Raw genomic sequence first — 23,588 nt, 5'->3', positions numbered from 1 at the left:
CTTTCCATCTGCCCCTGGAGCTGGAGGGAGCTCACAGAGTACTGGCCAGGAGGCCTAAGGAGAACAAACCCCGGCGTGCGGTGCTGGTGAGGTTCCACTGGTTCAGTGATCGGGAGTGTGTGCTGCGCTGGGCCAAGAAGGTGAAGAGCAGCAATTGGAGAATGGGGTAGTACGGATCTACCAGGATTGGAGTGCGGAGGTGGCTAAGCGGCGGTCCGGATTGAATCGGACGAAAGAGGTGCTTTACAAGGAGAAGATAACGTTCAGAATGTTGCAGCTCGCGCGCCTGTGGGTAACTTATTCGGACCGGTATTATTATTTCGATTCCCCGGAGGAGGCGTGGGCCTTCGTGCGGACGGAGAAACTGGACTCGAACTAGGGGTTTGGGGTTGCGGGGTCGGTTGTAATATCTCAGCGCTGGATTCTGCTGTTGCTGTGATCTCTTTTTCTGTACTTTTGCAATTTTGATATGGTTATTTATGGGGCTGTTATGTTTTTTTCTGCTGTGGGGCATTGTTTGAGTTGTGTATCTTGCGGGGAGGGTTGTATTCTATGTCGGGTTGGGGGTATGGAGTGGGGCTGGTATTTGGGAGCTGCGTCAGAAGGGTGTGGTGCGGCAGGGCGAAAGCGCGGGCTTTCCTCTGGTTTCCCGCGCTGCGGGGCTGGGGGGTGGAGACGATGACGGGGGAGGCGGGGCCTTAACTGGTTCTTTCCCGCCAGGAGGAGGGATAGATTGGGGGATGATCCCACTTTGGGAGGGATCGGGTTATTGGCGGGAGTTTCCGGGGTCAGCAGAAGTTAGCTGACCCATGGAAGTACAATGGAGGACGGTTTGCGGCTGGGAGAGTTCCTAGCCTGGGGGGGAGGGAGGGAGGGGGGGAAGGGGGAATACCGGGTTGTTGCTGGTAGGGTCAGGAAGGAGCTGGTGTGGGCTGGGGGGACAGAGGTGAGGTGTCGCTGTGGGGACTGGGTCGGGCAGGGGGTGCTGGCCTGGGGCGGGCAGTCGACGGGCTATGGCTCGTCAACGGGGGAGGGGGCGAGACGCCCTCTGATCCGGTTGATCACCTGGAATGCGAGAGGGTTGAATGGGCCGGTGAAGCGGTCGAGGGTACTGGCTCACCTGAAGGGGCTAAAGGCGGATGTGGCAATGCTTCAGGAGACCCACCTGAAGGTGGCGAACCAGGTCCGCCTGAGGAAGGGATGGGTGGGGCAGGTTTTCCACTCGGGGTTGGATGTGAAGAACCGGGGAGTGGCGATTCTGGTGGGGAAAAATGTGTTGTTTGAGGCATCGGAGGTGGTGGCGGATAAGGGGGGTAGGTATGTTATGGTTAGGGGCAGGCTACAAGGAGAGAAGGTGGTACTGGCTAGTGTGTATGCCCCAAATTGGGACGATGCGGGCTTTATGAGGCGTATGTTGGGACGGGTCCCGGATCTGGAGGCGAGAGGTCTGATCATAGGGGGGGACTTCAATACGGTGTTGGATCCTTCACTGGATCGGTCCAGCTCTAGGACGGGTAGGAGGCCGGCGGCGGCCAAGGTACTGAGAGGGTTTATGGATCAGATGGGTGGGGTGGATCCATGGAGGTTTGTAAGGCCGAGGGCACGCGAGTACTCTTTCTTCTCCCACATACATAGGTTCTACTCTCGGATAGATTTCTTCGTGGTGAGTAGGGGACTGATTCCGAGAGTGGAGGAGGCCGAGTATTCGGCCATTGCAATCTCCGACCACGCTCCGCATTGGATAGAGTTGGAGATGGGGAGGTGCGGGACCAACGTCCGTTGTGGCGGTTGGATGTGGGGTTGTTGGCGGAGGAGGAGGTGTGTAGGAGGGTCCGGGCAAGTATTGAGGGGTACCTCGAGGTGAATGATACGGGGGAGGTTCAGGTGGGGATGGTCTGGGAAGCCCTGAAGGCAGTAATTCGTGGGGAGCTGATATCCATCTGGGCACACAGGGAGAGGAGCGAGAGGGATAGACTGGTGGGGAAGATGCTGGAGGTGGACAGGAGGTACGCAGAGGCACCAGAGGAGGGACTGTTGAGGGAGAGGCGCAGCCTGCAGGCTAAATTTGATTTGCTGACCACTAGAAAGGCTGAGGCACAGTGGAGGAAGGCACAAGGGGCAGTGTACAAACATGGTGTAAAGGCGAATAGGATGCTGGCTCATCAGCTCCGTAAGCGGGATGCGGCTAAGGAGATTGCTGGAGTGAGAGATAAGAGTGGGAATGTGGTGCGGAAGGGGATAGAGGTGAATGAGGTCTTCAAGGACTTTTACGGAGAACTGTACCAGTCAGAGCCAACGGTGGAGAGGAGGGGAATGGAGAGGTTCCTCGACGGGCTTTCTTTCCCGAAGGTGCAGGAGGAGAAGGTGGAGGAGTTGGGTGCGCCGATTGAGCTGGAGGAGCTAGTTAAGGGGATCGGGCAGATGCAGTCAGGGAAGGCACCGGGGCCGGATGGGTTCCCGGTGGAATTTTATAATAAGTTTGTGGACCTAGTGGGCCCCTTGCTGGTGCGGACACTCAATGAAGCGTGGGAGGGGGGGACTTTGCCCCCGACGATGTCGCGGGCGCTGATCTCGTTAATTTTAAAGAGGGACAAGGACCCCCAGCAGTGTGGTTCATACAGGCCCATATCTCTCCTCAACGTGGATGCTAAGGTGCTGGCAAAAATCCTGGCCAGCAGGATAGAGGACTGTGTGCCAGGGGTTGTGCATGAGGACCAGACAGGTTTTGTTAAGGGAAGGCAGCTGAACACGAATGTGCGGAGATTGTTGAATGTCATCATCATGCCGGCGATTGAGAGGGAGGCATAGATAGTGGTGGCGCTGGATGCGGAGAAGGCCTTCGATAGAGTGGAGTGGGGGTACCTATGGGAGGTGTTGGGGAGGTTTGGATTTGGTGAAGGGTTTATTAGATGGGTACGGCTGCTATGTGAGGCCCCGATGGCGTGCGTGGCCACGAATGGGAGGAGGTCGGAGTACTTCCGGCTTTATCGAGGGCCAGGCAGGGTTGCCCCCTGTCTCCCTTGTTGTTTGCACTGGCAATCGAGCCACTGGCGATGGCGTTGAGGGATTCAGAGAGGTGGAGAGGTTTGGTGCGAGGTGGAGAGGAACATAGGATGTCGTTGTATGCCGATGACCTGTTACTGTATGTGGCAGACCCGGTGGGAGGGATGCCGGGGGTGATGGAGCTGCTAGCTGAGTTTGGGACCTTTTCAAGTTATAAACTAAATCTAGGGAAGAGCGAGGTGTTTGTGGTGCACCCTGGAGACCAGGAGGAAGGAATTGGTAGGCTCCCGCTTAGGCGGGCAGGGGAGAGCTTTAGGTACCTGGGGGTGCAGGTGGCCAGGGACTGGGGGACTCTTCACAAGCATAACTTCACCAGACTTGTAGATCAGATGGAGGAGGAGTTCAAGAGGTGGGACATGCTGCCATTGTCGTTGGCGGGGAGGGTGCAGTCCGTCAAAATGACGGTACTTCCGAGGTTCTTGTTCCTCTTTCAGTGCCTACCCATCTTTATCCCCAGGGCCTTCTTTAGGAGAGTGACTAGCAGTATTTTGCGCTTTGTGTGGGCACATGGGACTCCGAGAGTGAAGAGGGTTTTCCTGGAGCGAGGGAGGGATAGAGGCGGGCTGGCGCTGCCCAACCTTCTGGGGTACTATTGGGCGGCCAATGTGTCAATGGTGCGTCAATGGGTGATGGAGGGGGGAGGGGCGGCGTGGAAAAGAATGGAGATGGCGTCATGTAGAGGTACGATCCTGGGTGCCATGGTAACGGCGCCGTTGCCGCTCTCCCCTAAGAGGTTTACCACGAGCCTGGTGGTGGCAGCGACCCTAAGAATCTGGGGACAGTGGAGACGGCATCGGGGGGAAACAGGGGGCTCGATGGAGGCTCCACTGGGTGGCAACCATCGGTTCATCTCGGGGAACAAGGATGGGGGATTTAGGGGGTGGCAAAGGGTGGGCATCAGCAAATTGAGGGACCTGTTTATTGGCGGGAGGTTTGCAGGCCTGGGGGAACTGGAAGATAAATTTGGCCTTCCCCAGGGGAACATGTTCAGATACCTGCAGGTAAAGGCGTTTGCTAGGCGACAGGTAGAGGGATTCCCTTTGCTGCCCCCGCGGGGGACGATGGACAGAGTGCTTTCGGGGGTGTGGGTCGGAGAGGGGAAGGTGTCTGACATCTATAAGGTAATGCAGGAGGTGGAGGAGTCGGCAGTGGAGGAGCTGAAGGCTAAATGGGAGGAGGAACTCGGGGAGCAGATAGAGGACGGAACTTGGGCGGATGCCTTGGAGAGAGTCAACTCTTCCTCCTCATGTGCGAGGCTTAGTCTCATCCAATTTAAGGTGCTGCACCGGGCCCACATGTCCGGGACTAGGATGAGTAGGTTCTTCGGGGGTGAGGACAGGTGCACCAGATGTTCGGGGAGTCCTGCGAACCACGCCCATATGTTCTGGGCATGCCCAGCACTGGAAGGATTCTGGAAGGGGGTGGCGGGGACGGTGTTGATGGTGGTTGGATCCAGGGTCAAACCAGGGTGGGGACTCGCGATTTTTGGGGTTGGGGTGGAGCCGGGAGTGCAGGAGGCGAAAGAGGCCGGTGTTCTGGCCTTTGCGTCCCTAGTAGCCCGGCGAAGGATTCTGGTACAGTGGAAGGATGCAAGGCCCCCAAGTGTGGAGACCTGGATCAGTGACATGGCGGGATTTATAAAATTGGAGAGGGTCAAATTTGCCCTGAGAGGATCAGTACAAGGGTTCTATAAACGATGGCAGCCTTTTCTGGACTTGCTGGCTCAGAGATAGGTAACTTGGTCAATAGCAGCAGCAACCCGGGGGGGGGGGGGGGGGGGCGTTCCGTATTGTAGTGTCTATTCTGTAACTTTATATTGGGTTAATTTGCGTTGTTGTTAAAATGCTGTGTTGTTCATGGAGGTGGGGCGAATGTTTACGATTGCTAATATTATTGTTATTGTTGGTATTTTATTATGGTTCGTTGTTGTTGTATTAATTCAAAATTTTTCAATAAAAGTTATTTTTTTTAAAAAGTTACAAAATCTACGGGCAGCACGGTGGCGCAGTGGTTAGCATTGCTGCCTACGACGCTGAGGACCCGGGTTCGAAACCCGGCCCTGGGTCACTGTCCGTGTGGAGATTGCACATTCCCCCCGTGTTTGCGTGGGCCTCACCCCCACAACCCAAAAGATCAGCAGGGTAGGTGGATTGGCCAGGCTAAATTGGCTCTTAATTGGGGAAAAAAAAAATAATTGGGTACTCTAAATTTTAAAAAAAACAAGTTACAAAATCTACTTCATACTCTAATGTTCTCGATAGGCACGCAGTCATTTTCAGTCAAGAGAAGAAATTTTGTCGGACACTCTGCACTCTGAAATCAAGCGACGGGTGCCACCCAGTACATTGTCCGCAGTTTTCTCATCAATACCCCCCCCCCCCCCCCCCGCCCCTCCACACATGTGCTGCACTATGAGCCAACTGGACCGTGGCTTCCCGTCTTTCCAAACTCCACCCTCGACAAAAGACGCACCTCGGAATTTTTCCCCAAGCGCACCGCGTTCTCTCGGATACCTTCACCAAGGATCCGTCTCCAGGAGTTCCAACTCTCCTTGCGGTGTTGCTGTGCGCTGGACTGCGGCCTGCACGCAAGCTGCTGAGCAACAGCCTAGCTTTCCTAGAAACCCTGTTTATACTTCATGTCACAAACACTCGTCACCAGGCAGGGAACTAAAACCCAACTGTAGTGGGTATATGTTATTCTGAATGCCCACAAGTACAAATATAGATTATTTAATGCTATCTCTGTTTCCTGACATCTTCCCCTTTGAAGGAAAGCTTCATAATCGTGGTGACAGGTTATCGAGGGTCGGCACGATGCGTGTGTGAGGTTATTATTGTTAAGGCAGAAGATACGCTCAAAGTTCCCTTTCAAAAGTCCAACATCCCTCAGTACTGAGGGAGTGCCGCACGGTCAGAGGGTCAGTACTGAGGGAGTGCCGCACTGTCAGAGGGTCAGTACTGAGTGAGTGCTGCACTGTCAGAGGGTCAGTACTGAGGGAGTGCCGCACTGTCAGAGGGTCAGTACTGAGGGAGTGCCGCACTGTCAGAGGGTCAGTACTGAGGGAGTGCCTTACTGTCAGAGGGTCAGTACTGAGGGAGTGCTGCACTGTCAGAGGGTCAGTACTGAGGGAGTGCCGCACGGTCAGAGGGTCAGTACTGAGGGAGTGCCGCACTGCCAGAGGGTCAGTACTGAGGGAGTGCCGCACTGTCAGAGGGTCAGTACTGAGGGAGCGCCGCACTGTCAGAGGGTCAGTACTGAGGGAGTGCTGCACTGTCAGAGGGTCAGTACTGAGGGAGTGCTGCACTGTCAGAGGGTCAGTACTGAGGGAGCGCCGCACTGTCAGAGGGTCAGTAATGAGGGAGTGCCGCACTGTCAGTGGGTCAGTACTGAGGGAGTGCTGCACTGTCAGAGGGTCAGTACTGAGGGAGTGCGGCTGTCAGAGGGTCAGTACTGAGGGAGTGCCGCACTGTCAGAGGGTCAGTACTGAGGGAGTGCTGCACTGTCAGAGGGTCAGTACTGAGGGAGTGCCGCATGGTCAGAGGGTCAGTACTGAGGGAGTACAGCACTGTCAGAGGGTCAGTACTGAGGGAGTGCCGCATGGTCAGAGGGTCAGTACTGAAGGAGTGCTGCACTGTCAGAGGGTCAGTACTGAGGGAGCGCCGCACTGTCAGAGTGTCAGTACTGAGGGAGCGCTGCACTGTCAGAGGGTCAGTACTGAGGGAGTGCCGCACTGTCAGAGGGTCAGTACTGAGGGAGTGCCGCACTGTCAGAGGGTCAGTACTGAGGGAGCGCTGCACTGTGAGAGGGTCAGTACTGAGGGAGTGCCGAACTGACAGAGGGTCAGTACTAAGGGAGTGCCGCACTGTCAGAGGGTCAGTACTGAGGGAGTGCCGCACTGTCAGAGGGTCAGTACTGAGGGAGCGCTGCACTGTGAGAGGGTCAGTACTGAGGGAGTGCCGCACTGTCAGAGTGTCAGTACTGAGGGAGCGCTGCACTGTCAGAGGGTCAGTACTGAGGGAGAGCCGCACTGTCAGAGGGTCAGTACTGAGGGAGTGCTGCACTGTCAGAGGGTCAGTACTGAGGGAGCGCTGCACTGACAGAGGGACCCAAATGAAACTTTACTGAAGGCAATTGAAATAAATAGTTTAATCTGCGCTGTGTCAGCTCACAGGGGGAAGGTGTGCAAGTTTGTAAAGGTTGTATGTAAGTGAGTCAAAGAAAGGGTAAGATTCCTTTTGAAAGGAAATTGATCAGTCCCAGGAAAAGATGTCTAAGAGATAATTTTTAAGAAAACACAACCCAAGTGTAATTGGGGATTGTGGGGTAAAGCAGCTTCTGTAGTTTGAAAACTCCATAAGGACTGTTGCCATCAGAAATGGCGAAGTTCCGCTTTCAGTGCAGATTAAGCACGAGTCTGTTTGCACCTATTTTCAAGTTGTGCGTGAAGATATTTATGTGACCACGCGTGATGTCTTATTACATTTCTTTATTTGAATAAACATTTATTTCGATATAAAATCATCACAATCGGTCGAGGACACCGTTCCCTGATTTCAGAACGCCTCCTCATAATGTACAAATTGCAACGACTGTTTTGGCAGCTGATTCAAGGCGTGGAGGGAGGGGGTGGTGTGGGGAAGTGTTGTGTGTGTGAGGGAGTGGGTGGCAGAGGGGTGGGGGGGAGAGGGGTGGTTTCTGAGGGCAGCCCCCCCCCCCGCCCCACCCGGTGCCCGAGGGGAGTCGCAGTCAGAGCGCCCTCTCCAGTTTGCAGGTGAGGATCTGGGACAGGCGGGTCAGGGGGCCCAGGTGGGGCAGCTCGGTTCCTACCACCCGGAAGCCAAGCCTCTGGTACAGGCGCAGTGCGGGCTGCTGGGCGTTGCTTGTGGACAGGTGGCAGACGGCGCAGCCCAGACCCCGGGCAAAATCCAGGACCACCTCCGTCAGCCCCTGGGCCAGGCCCCGCCGGCGGTAGGTACGGTCCACCGACAGGCGCAAGAGTTCGCAGGCCAGGGGAGGCTGGGCCTTGGCCGCCACCATTCCCGCCAGGCGTCCCTCCCGCCCCTCCTCCTCCGCCACCCAGAATCCACAGCCGGGGGCCCTCACGTAGCAGCTCTCGATGTCGCCCATGTCACCCCTCAGGATCTCCCGGACGTAGCGGGTGTACAGCACCCAGCAGCTGAGGTAGACGAGCGCCAGCAGCGCCAGCGATGCCAGGCCGGCCCAGGGCAGGGAGCCGGTCAGGGTGTACCCCGCCCCGAAGGCGGCCAGGAGCAGGGTCACATTGAAGGGGGCCAGGACGGCCCGCTTGAAAGCCGGCCCCACCATGTCCACCAGCCCCTCGGCGAAGATCCGCTGGACGTGACGGAGATCCTGCGGGCGGTACGCGCGGATGACGAAGCCGGGAATCCTGACCACCCGGCCCTCGCTACTCGTCCTGCCCTCCATCGCCCCTTCGACAAACCTGAGGACGGAAACACAGGGGCGTGTGTGGGGGGGGGGGGAACAAAACCGGACAAAATTTAACACAGGATCGTAACTCAACCGAAACACACAGAGGGTAAGCGGAGCAACGCCCCCCTTCCTCCCCCAACCACACTCCGGCCCCTGTTCGGGTACACAGAGGGAGAATTCAGAATGTCCAATTCACCCTAACAAGCACGTCTTTCGGGACTTGTGGGAGGAAACCGGAGCACCCGGAGGAAACCCACGCAGACACTAAAGAACAACAAAGAACAAAGAAAATTACAGCACAGGAACAGGCCCTTCGGCCCTCCCAGCCTGCGCCGATCCAGATCCTTTATCTAAACCTCTCGCCTATTTTCCAAGGTCTACTTCCCTCTGTTCCCCGTGAGGAAGTGAACAAACAAATATGATGGACAGTAGGGCCCTGAGGGTAATGTGTTCACAGACAGAGAACAAAGGGATGATCACAGCATGGCTGGGAAGGGGGAGGGTAGCTTTTTCCTCGTGGAGAGAATAGTGAAAAGGATGCTGGGTAACAAGAGGCCCAGGATAAGTGAGCCAATCAGGATACATGACCAGGTCAGGTGGTGTGTAAAAGGACCAATGGGAAGTTAGTATGCAAATCTTGATGTAATTTGAAGTATATCTCCAGTGTTCCTTTGTCCTGAGTCTCTGTTTATCCTGGGCTCTGCAGAAGACTATGTGTGTGTCCTGAGGTCCTATGGATTGAGTCAGCCTTGCAAGTTAGTTATTATTAAATGATATGATACCTGCAAATCCATCTCAGATTTTATTGAATCCAGACTGACAGCAAAATAATCAGGAATTAACATTTGGTGCCGAAACCCGGGATTTCTCTAGATCCTTGCCTTTCATCTGCGAAATCAGAATTGGACTGCTCTCGGAAGGGGAAAAAGGAAATGGGCCCACGATATGAACAGATAAAACTTGCAATATCGATTTTCCTCTGTCTCGTATTCTGCTAACAGTCTAATCACTCGCATTTGATCAGGTAAGATTGTCTCGACGAAATCAAAGGTCAGTCTGATGGATTAGAAGAATTGATTTCAGTCAATGCAGGTCAATGTGGCTGAGGGTTGGAATGAGGTAACAATTCAGTTGGTGACTGATGGAATGTTGCCTGGTCCGTCAGTTGCATGTGAGTAGAAAATTAAAAATTGGTTCTACTAAATTACACTTTAATTCGGTTAAGGTCTTTAACGGATTGATGTGATGTCGCTAAAACAGTTCAGTAAAAGACCGCTGATGGAATGTTTGCGGACAATTCAATTCCGTTCAATTCAAATTGGCTAAAATTGGTTAAGGTCTTTATTGGGTTGATGTGATGTCGCAAAACAGTTCAGTAAAAGCCCTCTGATGGAATGTTTGTGGACAGTTCAATTCCGTACAAATATAATTGGTTACGCTAACATTTATTATGGGAAGATATGGGTTGTTTGAATGAAACAGAATTGGGTTATAAATGGCAGGGAGGTACCAGAGACAAACTTGTGTTGATGAATGAATGTATAATGATTTGAATTGATACGGTTGAATGGAGTTCTCCAATGAATGAATGAGTCCGTTTAATAAGAATGTGATATCCTCTGTTCCTAGTTTTGTGAAATGTTGTGTTTTAGGAGGTATTAAAGTGAGATTTAAAACGGGGTAAGTATTTGAAAGTTCTTCAGTAACTTAGTAATAATGATTAATATTGTGGGAGTTAATTAGAACATAATTCTCAGGAAATAAACACAAAGTGAAATCAAAATGTATAAATTGGGATTTGTAAATGATTAGTTTTGTAAATAAAATAGTTTCACATCAATTAGAAGTTATAAATGGCAGGCAATAAATGTGATCAGTATTATGAAGTTTGCAATTTAATATGCTCAGCACTAAATTGGTCTTCGCATAAACACAAAGATAAGTTTTACTCCCAAGCAGTCAGACCTCTGTGCAGGAAATTACTTTGAAACTAATCGGCTGAAATTGACACGGCACAGCTCCACCAGGGTCCCAGTGCCCGATACATCGCTAGAAAGTTACGAGCAGAAGAAATGAAGTTTAGAGGGTTAAATACATTGTAGAAGGAGCTTTAAGGAATAAAGATATTAGACCAGAAGTTAGAGATTACATTATAGAGGGGTTATCAGGCAATAGAAACGTTAGACATGAAGTTAGATTAGGAGAATTACTTGCAGTATCAGGAAATAAGAATCTGATGACAGGGAAAGATTTAATAAAATTAAGATGATGAAGGAAAAATTAGGATATTACAACCAATTGATGACAGAGAGGAAGTGTGGGTGAAACTACCAAATAAAATCACAGGAGAAGTAATCATAAAACATTTGGCTGAACATACAATTGTATTAGAGAACCATGGCGTCTGGAGCAAAAGAAATGATGTCAGAATTTTTAAATCTGGTCAAATTGAACAATAACAGAGGAATTATGATACTCCATCGGCAGCCGAAGAGCAATGAGCGTAGGAATGTAATCAGTAAAGATTTAAATGTATGGAATGATAGAACAAGGGCGGTGATTAATGGCCCTCAGTTTAAAATGGTTCACAGTGAGCATCGGGAAACCACAAGTCTGGATTGTGGGGCATTCTGTAGCCCGATTGTTTGGACTGGTAGTAGTCATATGAAACCCAGGAGACGGCCAGATACTGGGTATTCAGGAGAATTGATAATGCATTTGCAAAGACAGCGATGGGATGCTGCAGCCCCCAGGGAGATTTGGGGGATTCAGTTTTGTCATGATTGTTTTGTGGAATATCAGGCAACTTTAATGATTGAGGTTTGTGACCACAGGGGGGGGAATTTTGAATCCAAGAAGTGTCAGTGTAAGTGGGATGGTAGATTAATGACAATGTGCAATTACTGCAAGGATAATGTGGCCGACAACAATGTGACTCTAAAAGGCTGTGCAAGCTTGTGGACAAGTGACGGACTTGTGGTATCGATTTGTGAGGAAGTGCGTGGTTTATGCTGTTGAGATGACCTGGGGACATAAAATGAGCCTAACAGTTTTTTTTTTAGAACAGTACTAATCTACTTCCCCTTATTTTGAGGCTATGCCCCCTAGTTCTGCTTTCACCCGCCAGTGGAAACAACCTGCCCGCATCTATCCTATCTATTCCCTTCATAATTTTAAATGTTTCTATAAGATATGATAGATTGTCGATTGGCCGAGTTCGATATGAACAGGTTTCTAGGATGGTGGTGGCCGGAATTTACTGTCCAAAAGGCAGTATATGTTTTAAAGAGGATCATGCCAATGGGACCTACCCAGTAGGTACTAGCCAATAGAACATAGAACATAGAACAGTACAGCACAGAACAGGCCCCTCGGCCCTCGATGTTGTGCCGAGCAATGATCACCCCACTCAAACCCACGTATCCACCCTATACCCGTAACCCAAACAACTCCCCCCCCCCCCCTTAACCTTACTATTAGGACACTACGGGCAATTTATCACGGCCAATCCACCTAACCCGCACATCTTTGGACTGTGGGAGGAAACCGGAGCACCCGGAGGAAACCCACGCACACACACGGGGAGGACGTGCAGACTCCGCACAGACAGTGACCCAGCCGGGAATCGAACCTGGGACCCTGGAGCTGTGAAGCATTTATGCTAACCACCATGCTACCGTGCTGCCCCAACCGTGTTAGAGACTGTATCACTGCAATGGGATCGTGCCACAGGATAGATCATGTCCCCAACTCGCTCAGAGAAGGGAAAAATGAATGTTTGGGTGTAGGTGTCAGGATGCCTGTTAGCAGCATCAATAGGACAGGTGATACAGTGAAAATGTCATGTCCAGAACTTATCCTGTCACAATCAGAATTAAAGACGTTGAAGTAGAATCAGTAGCAATATCCAAAATGTATCAGGGAAAGTGTCGACCTGATTGAATCACTGAGTTAGAAAAAGAGGAATGGTGGCAATGGAGATCTGGAAGTCCTGGAGAGGGTACTTCTGGAATATCCAAGCAAGGATAGGAAGATACAAATCAAGAAGGGGGGTCCTCTCCGCCTTTGACCTGTTCATTTGGGTTTCAGATGAAGCAACAATAATACAGGTGACGAGCCTGAACAACACTCCGGAGGAGAATGTTTGGGGGGAAAAAACTAATGATACAATTGGCTACATATTTGAGGGAATTAAATGATAGAGCCCGGAAGAAAAACCTTACGGGTCAGCAACAAATCAAAATATTACTGAATAGTGAAACCTCCGGTCAGACATCTCTAACGGGACGTTAGCTGATGGGTGATCTGTGGTCTCCAGGAGGGGCGCATTACACGGTGGAGTTATTAAGGGTCTCGGCAGACAGCAGCGACTGACGAGGAACCCCCGTGTTTTAAATGACAATAGTCTAGAATATTGGCAGCTTGCTGCCACGAGGGGAATTTGTAACCAATATAGCATTGGAGAGTACAACAGTTATTACAGATGAAATGTCCTGTAAGTTGTTAGGGACTGTTATGTATACATTCAATTGGGTTGTAACCACAAGAAGTTAACTGTACTAAGTGTGTGAGTGGTGTTTAACAAAAAAAACAAATAATGGCAAGTATACACGCCATGCTGTAAGGAAAATGATGACAGACAAAAGGGATTTGAAGGAAATTTATCAGAAAGATATTCTCTCATGTAAACCAGGGGTTGGCAGACATACATGGTTCACGACAATGTTAGACATTAATGTGGAAGTTCGGAATACAAGCAGGATCAATTGAACCTCTTAAATTAATGAAGCAAGGGGATCAGTGGGTGGTACATGATACCATAATTCACCATTCCAATGGGAAATGGAAAGCAATTTGGATGACGGAAAAATGGGACACGTAACAGCCAGTGATGGACAAAAGACCCTTTTTGGTTACTGATGGACTGAGTTGTGGGCTGTTTCTAAGGGACATGAGGAAGCGTCAACGGTGCTGCTACCCCAAGGAAGCAAAATGCTTTGGAGGTAGTGGAACACACGGATGTTGCTATTGTGTTACCTTCCTGAGCGGCGACAGCTATGGTTCACGGTGATTGGACTTGAGGAAAGTGCAACACAAAGGGTCTATCGACACTGGTCTGCGAGATGGATGCATTTACCATTGATTTTCCTGCACAGTTTACAAATCATGACATGTAAACACGAATGACAAGGCTGAGGGATAGTTGCTAGTCAGTATAACTATAAGAAGGATATAAATCCTAAGGGCAACTCGGTAGTATTGAGGATGGCTATCTATCTAGTCAGATTCAGTTCGGGGTTATCTCTCATAGCTTGGTCATGGGGTTTTACCTGATGCATGGATTGATAATACTTGTTATTATAATTGTAGACTGCACAATCATTGGATGCCTTAATATGTGTTGTACGCTGGCTAGGGCTCGGATGCTGCCCATCATTATTCACCAAAGATGACATCTCGTTACTGGTGACCATGACACCAGACGGGAGAGGACGGAGAGCCAGAGGCTGTAAAAATGTGATGAGGTGTTTATGGACGGAATACCGGCTCAGATTAACAAGGAGTTCTGCTCCCAGTTGGGGCATACGCCAGCAGTTACACTCTGCGTACAGACCCCAGGCGGCCGGGTTGGTTGAGAGAAACAATCAGACCCTCAAAACTAAATTGGCTAAATTAAGAGCGGATACGGGGCCGACATGGCTTAAGTTGCTCTCCGGTGTCCTCATTCAGCTGTGGGTCACACCTGCAGGATCGGCCTGGCTCTCTCCTGCCGAGTCTTTTCCGGCAGGCCCATTAGAACACCCTGGAAACTGCCTGTTCCCAGATTGGTCCAGTTTCACCATCTGACTAAAGAAAGGACTAACTATGTTCTAGCCCTCACTAACGCCCTCAAGGAGCTCCATGGCCAGGTCTATGCAGCTCACTCGTCACCGTCCCTATCACATAGCTCCCTCTCAGTGCAGCCTGGTCGTTATGTCACGGTCAAAACTTCGACTCGGAAAGGGTCAGAGCCACGATGGGAGGGGCCTTTCCAAGTTCTCCTTACCACCCCCACTGCAGTTAAAGTGGAGGGGTGGAGTGTTTGGGTCCACCTCCACCACTGTAAAAGGTCGGTCACTAACCTGCCTCCCTTCCCCAGCGCTATTTTACAGGTGTGAAGCATGATGGGGTGGCTACACGCCGCCTGTGTGATCTTCAGCATCGCCTCGCTTAGAGTGACATCGGCGGCGGTAATGGAACAGGGGAATATCATCTACATCTGTAACCCCAACCGAAGTACCCGGACATTCCACCTCTGCAAAGATGAAGTTCTTCGCTGCCCCCATATACGAGGACGTGGTATCGACTCATGGAAGGTCATCCGGCTAACGGACCATTCAGGACTTATGACGCAATTGCACCGGTCCCAACGATGGGAAGGGAAGACTGCATGGACATTGCCTTGTTTTTGGAGTATATGTAAATTTGATTTTGGATGTGTTAACCTTGGTGCCTTACAGGTAAAATCAGACTGTGAGGAGGGGGTAGGAAGCGGTTGTGAGAGAGAGAGAGAGAGGGACTAGACAGAGGGAGGGCTGTGTAAGGAGGGAGGTACAACTAGACGTAGGTTATCAGGAGATGTACTTAATTTATTTAGGACCCGGAATGAGGGAAATCTGGACGGTATGAATCTCTTCTACTAGATCTACCACCGCTTGTATGGCCAGGGGAGGGTTGTCTGCTACCCAAACCCCACATCGGTGTCTAGGTTATGTTCTGTTTCACCGCTTTGGGACACTCCCCAAACTGTGGTTCATTGTCAGAGTTCCGAGCCACCGCCCGAGCAAGTTACTCTTCCTTCCGATCCGGGTTCGGCCCACCGGCTATTCGCCTTCCCCTTCCTTGGGATAATTCCCACTCTCACTAGGATAAGCTTCGATGGCGGAGGGCGTATGTACCTAGCCCCTTCACTCCCAATAGAGACTCCCGGTCGTGCGAGAATTGTTTCAGCAGTGAGGGGTACGGCTGTTTGCTGCTAGAGATGGAAACGAATATAACATGTCTGTTCTCCACTTGTACTGATCCAAATCTGACATCAGGTCAATGCGCCTGTGACAATGCCACTTGTATCCTGCTGATGCCAGGCATCCAGCTCCTTTGTAGCTGGGCGAATGTCTCTCATATCACTGTTGGAACGAGGGCGTTCCGCATTGCTAGGAGGCCTGAATGGGCGTTCCGAAGCTGGATGAACTGGGCTACTGGGGAATCCCTACTTCACCACTATACTGATTGTGATGCTAGTCTGTACACGGAGTGAGGACCAATGTTTTGTCACCCCCATTTCCCCACCAACTTGCTATCGGGACGCTAGTCCCTATTACGGCCCCTTGCCCCTCTGCGTGTATACTGCACCACCAGTTGGCACGCTGGGCAGGTTCAGTTATTTCTGGCCTTACCATCCTGGGCAACGAAACCTTGGGGGCCCTCGGGGCAATAACCAAAGAATTATCTCAACTCGGGTCGTTTGCCATGCGGAACCGGTATGCTCTTGACTATCTCGCCTGCATCTTTGTGGGCCTGGCCATCCTTAAATGCATGATGGGTAAAATGCAGGGTGCGCTGGAACAGATAGCCTCCCCTAGAGTCTTGACTGTTAGGGTCCACGAGGGTGCAACGGCCGATGGGGAGCTGCAACAGGATTTAGAGTTTTAAGACCATAAGACCATAAGACATAGGAGCGGAAGTAAGGCCATTCGGCCCATCGAGTCCACTCCACCATTCAATCATGGTTGATTTCAACTCCATTTACCCGCTCTCTCCCCATAGCCCTTAATTCCTCGAGAAATCAAGAATTTATCTGAGCTGAGGGGCCATAACTACAGCTAGGAATGATGGGTTATCATGAAATGATAAAAGGAGGGAATGAGGAAGTGAGCAAACGAATATGACGGACAGTAGGGCCCTGAGGGTAATGTGTTCACAGCCAGAGAGCAAAGGGATGAGCACAGCATGGCTGGGAAGGGGGAGGGGAGCTTTTTCCTCGTGGAGAGAATAGTGAAAAGGATGCTGGGTAACAAGAGGCCCAGGATAAGTGAGCCAATCAGGGTACATGACCAGGTCAGGTGGTGTGTAAAAGGACCAATGGGAAGTTAGTATGCGAATCTTGATGTAATTTGAAGTATATCTCCAATGTTCCTTTGTCCTGAATCTCTCTTTATCCTGGGCTCTACAGAAGACAGTGTGTGTGTCCTGGGGTCCTATGGATTGAGTCAGCCTTGCAAGTTAGTTATTATTAAATGATATGATACCTGCAAATCCTTCTCAGATTTTATTGAATCCAGACTGACAGCAAAATAATCAGGAATTAACACCCGCCCGTTCATATACCTGTCTAGATGCCTCTTAAATTATGCTATCGTGCCCCCCTCTACCACCTCCGCTGGCAAAGCGTTCCAGGCACCCACCACCCTCTGCGTAAAAAACTTTCCACGCCCATCTCCCTTAAACTTTCCCCCTCTCACCTTGAAATCGTGACCCCTTGTAACTGACACCTCCCCTCTTGGAAAAAGCTTGTTGCTATCCACCCTGTCCATACCTCTCATAATTTTGTAGACCTCAATCAGGTCCCCCCTCAACCTCCGTCTTTCCAACGAAAACAATCCTAATCTACTCAACCTTTCTTCATAGCTAGCACCCTCCATACCAGGCAACATCCTGGTGAACCTCCTCTGCACCCTCTCCAAGGCATCCACATCCTTCTGGTAATGTGGCGACCAGAACTGCACGCAGTATTCCAATGTGGCCTAACCAAAGTCCTATACAACTGTAACATGACCTGCCGACTCTTGTACTCAATACCCCGTCCGATGAAGGCAAGCATGCTGTATGCCTTCTTGACCACTCTATCGACCTGCGTTGCCACCTTCAGGGTACAATGGACCTGAACTCCCAGATCTCTCTGCACATCAATTTTCCCCAGGACTCTTCCATTGACCATATAGTCGAGGGAGAACGTGCAGACTCCGCACTGACAGTGACCCAAGCCGGGAATCGAACCCGGGACCCTGGAGCTGTGAAGCCACAGGGCTAACCGCTCTGCTGACGTGCTGTGCCGAGAGAGAGAGATAGAGATAGAGCGCGAGGAAGAGAGAGGGAGGGAGGGACAGAGATTGAGAGAGAGCAACAGAGGTAGAGACAAAGAGACAGAGGGAGAGGAAGAGGCGGAGACAGAGAGAGGGAGAGACAGAAACAGAGGGAGGGACAGAGATTGAGAGAGAGCAACAGAAGTAGAGACATAGAGAGAGACAGAGGGAGGGAGAGAGAGAGAGAGAGACAGAGAGAGAGAGGAGAGACAGAGAGAAGGAGAAAGACAGAGAGAGGGAGACAGACACAGAGGGATAAACAGTAATTGAGGGAGAGCGCGAGAGAAAAAGAGCGATGGAGAGACAGACAGAGAAAGAGAGAGAGAGAGAGAGAGAGGAAGACAGAGAGAGAGGGAGGCAGAGAGACAGAGGAAAAGAGATGGAGAAAGAGAGATGGAGAGACAGAGAACATAGAACATAGAACATAGAACAGTACAGCACAGCACAGAACAGGCCCTTCGGCCCTCAATGTTGTGCCGAGCCATGATCACCCTACTCAAACCCACGTATCCACCCTATACCCGTAACGCAACAACCTCCCCCTTAACCCTACTTTTATTAGGACACTACGGGCAATTTAGAATGGCCAATCCACCTAACCCGCACATCTTTGGACTGTGGGAGGAAACCGGAGCACCCGGAGGAAACCCACGCACACAGGGGGAGGACGTGCAGACTCCACACAGACAGTGACCCAGCCGGGAATCGAACCTGGGACCCTGGAGCTGTGAAGCATTTATGCTAACCACCATGCTACCCTGCTGCCCCAAGGAGAGTGAAAGAGAGCAAGCAAGGCAGAGAGAGAGACAGAGAGGAGAGAAACATGTAGAAGGGGTGAGGAGAGAGAGTGTGACAGCGCGAAAGAGAGAGTGTGGACAGAGTCAGCGAGACAGAGAGAGAGAGAGAGAGACAGACAGAGAGGAGAAGCAGAGAGCGAGGGAGAGTGTGAGAGTGGGAAAGAGAGAGAGAGAGAGAGAGAGAGGCAGAGAGAGACAGAGAGAGAGAGGAGAGGCAGAGAGCGAGGGAGAGTGTGACAGTGGGAAAGAGAGAGAGAGAGAAAGAGTCAGTGAGACAGAGAGAGAGAGTGTGACAGTGGGAAAGAGAGAGAGAGAACAGAGAGTCAGTGAGACAGAGAGAGAGAGAGACAGAGAGAGAGGAGAGGCAGAGAGCGAGGGAGAGTGTGACAGTGGGAAAGAGAGAGAGAGAGAGAACAGAGAGAGTCAGCGAGACAGAGAGAGAGGAGAGTCAGAGAGAGAGAGTGTGACAGTGGGAAAGAGAGAGAGAGAGAGAACAGAGAGAGTCAGTGAGACAGAGAGAGAGAGAGAGGAGAGTCAGCGAGACAGAGAGAGAGAGAGAGGAGAGTCAGCGAGACAGAGAGAGAGAGACAGAGAGAGAACAGAGAGAGTCAGCGAGACAGGGAGAGAGAGATAAGAGAGTCAGAGAGAGAGAGTGTGATACTGGGTCAATTAGGGATGGCACACATGCCAGAAAAGGATGGAATGGTTGCTCCCGGACACATGGATAGTCCGGATCAATCCCTAGTCTGTCACAGTGCGGCCCAGATTCCCAAAGTGAAAGCGGAGCTGGATCCAGCTAACCGTCTGGAAGCTTTGACCCAAGGCAGCTCCTTCGCTGTCGATACGCCACCCACCTCCTCGTCCTCTCCCAGTCCGAGGTCCTTCCCTGCTCCCGGGGAATGATTCAGCCGACCAAACGGGACTCCGGACTTTGCACAAACTTCAGTGACCGTGGTGACTCAGTCAGGATGAACGGCAATAATGATCTTTATTGTCAAAGGTCGGCTTCCGTTAACGCTGCAATGACGTGACTGTGGAAAGCCCCCAGTCGCCACACTCCGGAGCCTGCTCGGGTGCACAGAGGGAGAATTCAGTGTTATGTACTTTGGGATACGGGCTTGATGAACCATCAATCGAACGGGAGACGAGTTGCTGTACAAAAGTTAGGCTTTAATAAGCTAGAAGTTAGCCCTGCGGTCGACTACAGTAAATGGACGACCGCCGGGCGTACTGGGTATTTATACCTCGGAATGGAGGCGGGGTTAACTCAGCCTCTCGACCAATCGGAGAGCCGTCACATGACTGGTCTCAACCAATCGGTCGAGAGGCACATGACCGACCAGGGCCAATGGTAAGCCGGTGTTCTGCACCAATGGCAGACAGCTATGCAAATCATACCACCACATTCACCCCTTGCGGAGAAAGAGGCATTCCACGTACGCGTACTGCGGGTTAGCGTGGAGTAACTGGACTTGTTCCACCAACGGGTCGGACTTGTGCACCCGCACATGCTTCCAGAGCAAGATGGGCCCGGGGGAGGGGGTGGCCAGCCACGTCGGGAGAGGGGATCCGGAGGACGACTTCCTGGGGAAAACAAGAAGACGTTCATGAGGTGTCTGATTAGTTGTTGTACAGAGGAGGGAGCGGATAGAATGTAGGGCATCGGGGATAACCTCTTGCCATCGGGAAATAGGGAGATCTCTGGACCGGAGGCCCAGTAGTATGGTCTTCCAGATGGTACCATTCTCCCGCTCGACCTGTCCGTTACCCCGAGGGTTATAGCTGGTCGTCCTGCTAGAGGCGATGCCCCTGTCGAGCAGGAATTGACGCAGCTCGTCGCTCATAAAGGAGGATTCCCGATCGCTGTGTATGTACGCGGGGTAGCCGAACAGGGAGAAGATGGAGAGGAGGGCCTTAACGACGGGCGATGTGGTCATGTCGGGACAGGGAATGGCGAAGGGGAAGCGGGAGTATTCGTCGATTACCGCCAGGAAGTAAATGTTGCGGTTGTTAGAGGGAAGGGGCCCCTTGAAGTCAATGCTGAGACGTTCAAAGGGGCGGGATGCTTTGATCAGGTGTGCGCGCTCGGGGCGGTAGAAGTGCGGTTTGCACTCGGCGCAGATGTGGCAGTCACGGGTTACTGTCCTGACTTCCTCGATGGAGTATGGCAGGTTGCGGGCCTTGTCCGCGTAGTTGGGAACCCATTGGGCGTAGTAAGCGAAGAACCCCAGGCAGCGTTTGAGGGATTTGAGGGTATTGGGGAGAGGGAGTTCCATCAGGGGGCGCATGCGTTCGGGGTCGGGGCCTATCACTCCGTTACGCACTACGTAGCCGAGGATGGCTAGGCGGTCGGTGCTAAACACGCATTTATCCTTATTGTATGTGAGGTTAAGGAGTTTTGCGGGTTGGAGGAATTTCTGGAGGTTGGCGTCATGGTCCTGCTGGTCGTGGCCGCAGATGGTGACATTATCGAGATACGGGAAGGTAGCCCGTAATCCGTATTGGTCGACCATTCGGTCCATCTCCCGTTGGAAGACCGAGATCCCATTCGTGACACCGAATGGAACCCTAAGGAAGTGGTAGAGGCGCCCGTCAGCCTCGAACGCGGTGTACAGTCGGTCACTCGCGCGGATGGGGAGCTGGTGGTAAGCGGACTTAAGGTCCACCGTGGAGAAGACTTTGTATTTCGCGATATCGTTTACCATGGTAGAGATACGGGGGAGAGGATACGCGTCCAGTTGCGTAAACCGATTGATGGTTTGGCTGTAATCGATGACCATCCGGTTTTTCTCCCCCGTCCGGACCACCAGCACTTGGGCTCGCCAGGGACTGTTGCTGCCCTCGATGACCCCTTCCTTCAGCAACCTCTGGACCTCGGACCTGATGAAGGATCGGTCCTGGGCGCTGTACCGTCTGCTCCGTGTCGCGACGGGTTTGCAATCGGGGGTGAGATTAGCAAACAAGGAGGGGGGGTCCACTTTGAGGGACGCGAGGCTGCAGACAGTGAGGGGGGGTATAGGGCCGCCGAATTGGAAGGTCAAGCTCTGCAGGTTGCACTGGAAGTCCAGTCCTAGGAGTGCCGGTGCGCAAAGGTCAGGGAGGACAAGGAATTTATAATTTTTAAAAACCTTCCCTTGGACCGTGAGGTCCGCGATGCAGCACCCGGTGATGTGGACGGAGTGCGAACCTGAGGCTAACCCGATTTTGCGTGCTACGGGATGGACAGGGAGCGCACAGCGTCTTACCGTGGCAGGGTGAACGAAGCTTTCCGTGCTCCCGGAGTCCAGCAGGCAGCCCGTCTCGTGCCCGTTGAGGTGGATCAGCGTTGTCGCTTTGGCGAGCGTGCGTGGACGTGACTGGTCGAGCTGAACGGCCGCGAGCCGGGGAGAAGATCCGTATTCGCCGTCGTCGTCCGAGTAGTTGCTGGAAGAACCTTGCGTGCCAGTCCCGGAAGGTGGTGCCCAGGACCCGCACGTGGGGTCGGGGCCCCAAGATGGCGGCGCCCAGGACCCGCGCGTGGGGTCGGGGCCCCAAGATGGCGGCGCCCAGGACCAGCACGTGGAGTCGGGGCCCCAAGATGGCGGCGCCCAGGACCAGCACGTGGAGTCGGGGCCCCAGGACCCGCACGTGGAGTCGGGGCCCCAAGATGGCGGCGCCCAGGACCCGCACGTGGGGTCGGGGCCCCAAGATGGCAGCGCCCGAGGGGTCCTCGTGGTTGAGGGGGGCGGAGTTAGCGGTGCCGGCGAGCCGACTGAATCGGCTGGGAGCGGGGGCAGAGAGGCGCGCAGGCTGGGTGCAGGGGCCCGGGGGGGGGGGGGGGAGAGAGTAGCACGGTGTACTGGAGGGGCCAGCAAGGGCCCGGAGGGGGGGGAACCCCGGTCGCTGTGCGGTACAGCAGTGACCGATTTGGCCTGGCAGACGGAGGAGAAGTGGCCCTTCTTCCCGCAGCTCTTACAGAGGGCGGAGCGGGCCGGACAGCGCGGGCTGGGCAGCGCGGGCTGGGCAGCGCGGGCGAGGGTGTTTCGCGAACCCACAGAAATAGCAGCGGGGCCCCCACGGACTTGTCGGGGCGTCCCACGGCGCAGGCCTGAGGGGGGCCGGGAGCGGCGGATGGCGGTGGGGAAGCGTGCCAGGAGGCCCAGGGTGGTGCAGCCCGGCTGGGGACATAGGCACGGGCGTTTAGATCGGCGAGCTCCAGGGCGGTGGAGAGAGTCTGTTGTACCTTTGGATTTGTGAAGTTTGATTTAATTTACGGTTGCCGGTTGTTGTTGAGACATTGCTGAAACTCAGTAGAAATTCAAGTTAAAAACTTGTCAGGTGCAAATAAGAATTGTTTTATTGAAGTTCATTGGTTACAACTTGAAAATGATTTAAAAAGTAGTTTGTGGACAATTTGATTTTCTTCAAAGAATCACAGGAATTATCTTCTGAGACAATAGCCTGAACACAACTTTAAAAGTCAAAGGCTGAAGTCAAAGTCTGAAAATGAAATAGGAATACAGAACTCTTTTCTAATTCTCTTCCTTTACTTTCTCTCTCTCTCTCTCTTTCTGTCTTGTTCTCTTTGTCTCTTTCCTGTCTCTTTCTCTTTGTCTCTTTCCTGTCTCTTTCTCTTTGTCTCTTTCCTGTCTCTTTCTCTTTGTCTCTTTCCTGTCTCTTTCTCTTTGTCTCTTTCCTGTCTCTTTCTCTTTGTCTCTTTCCTGTCTCTTTCTCTTTGTCTCTTTCCTGTCTCTTTCTCTTTGTCTCTTTCCTGTCTCTTTCTCTTTGTCTCTTTCCTGTCTCTTTCTCTTTGTCTCTTTCCTGTCTCTTTCTCTTTGTCTCTTTCCTGTCTCTTTCTCTTTGTCTCTTTCCTGTCTCTTTCTCTTTGTCTCTTTCCTGTCTCTTTCTCTTTGTCTCTTTCCTGTCTCTTTCTCTTTGTCTCTTTCCTGTCTCTTTCTCTTTGTCTCTTTCCTGTCTCTTTCTCTTTGTCTCTTTCCTGTCTCTTTCTCTTTGTCTCTTTCCTGTCTCTTTCTCTTTGTCTGTCTGTCTGTCTGTCTGTCTTTCTTTCTTTCTTTCTGTCTTTCTTTCTGTCTTTCTTTCTGTCTTTCTTTCTGTCTTTCTTTCTTCTTGTCTAAAATGGTGGCCAAATCATCCACGGATATACTCTTTCATA

At 51.9% G+C, this 23,588-nt stretch overlaps 1 protein-coding gene across 3 annotated transcripts; it reads right to left on the bottom strand.

Moving 5' to 3' along the window:
* Window positions 1-7,537: 7,537 nt before the first annotated feature.
* Window positions 7,538-19,630, bottom strand: LOC119960436 (putative N-acetyltransferase 8B). Of its 3 annotated transcripts, none has more exons than XM_038788159.1 (2): window positions 19,238-19,630; window positions 7,538-8,527 (listed from the first exon to the last, which is right to left on the bottom strand). In XM_038788159.1, the coding sequence occupies exon 2, from the start codon at window positions 8,509-8,511 to the stop codon at window positions 7,813-7,815; it is 699 nt and encodes a 232-aa protein (XP_038644087.1). In that variant the 5' UTR covers window positions 8,512-8,527; window positions 19,238-19,630; the 3' UTR covers window positions 7,538-7,812. The 3 variants fall into 3 exon arrangements, with proteins under 3 accessions (XP_038644087.1, XP_038644086.1, XP_038644088.1); XM_038788158.1 differs by having other exon boundaries at window positions 19,291-19,630; XM_038788160.1 differs by having other exon boundaries at window positions 19,447-19,630.
* Window positions 19,631-23,588: the final 3,958 nt, after the last annotated feature.

The sequence above is a fragment of the Scyliorhinus canicula genome, unplaced genomic scaffold (genome assembly GCF_902713615.1).
Source record: "Scyliorhinus canicula unplaced genomic scaffold, sScyCan1.1, whole genome shotgun sequence".
Classification (NCBI taxonomy): Eukaryota; Metazoa; Chordata; class Chondrichthyes; order Carcharhiniformes; family Scyliorhinidae; genus Scyliorhinus; species Scyliorhinus canicula.
Note: the sequence above shows the minus strand (reverse complement) of the source record. Positions and strands in the feature narration are given on the sequence as shown.

Excerpts from the sequence above, each read along its gene's own strand:
- LOC119960436 (XM_038788159.1), bottom strand. The coding sequence starts at position 8,511 with ATGGAGGGCAGGACGAGTAGCGAGGGCCGGGTGGTCAGGATTCCCGGC.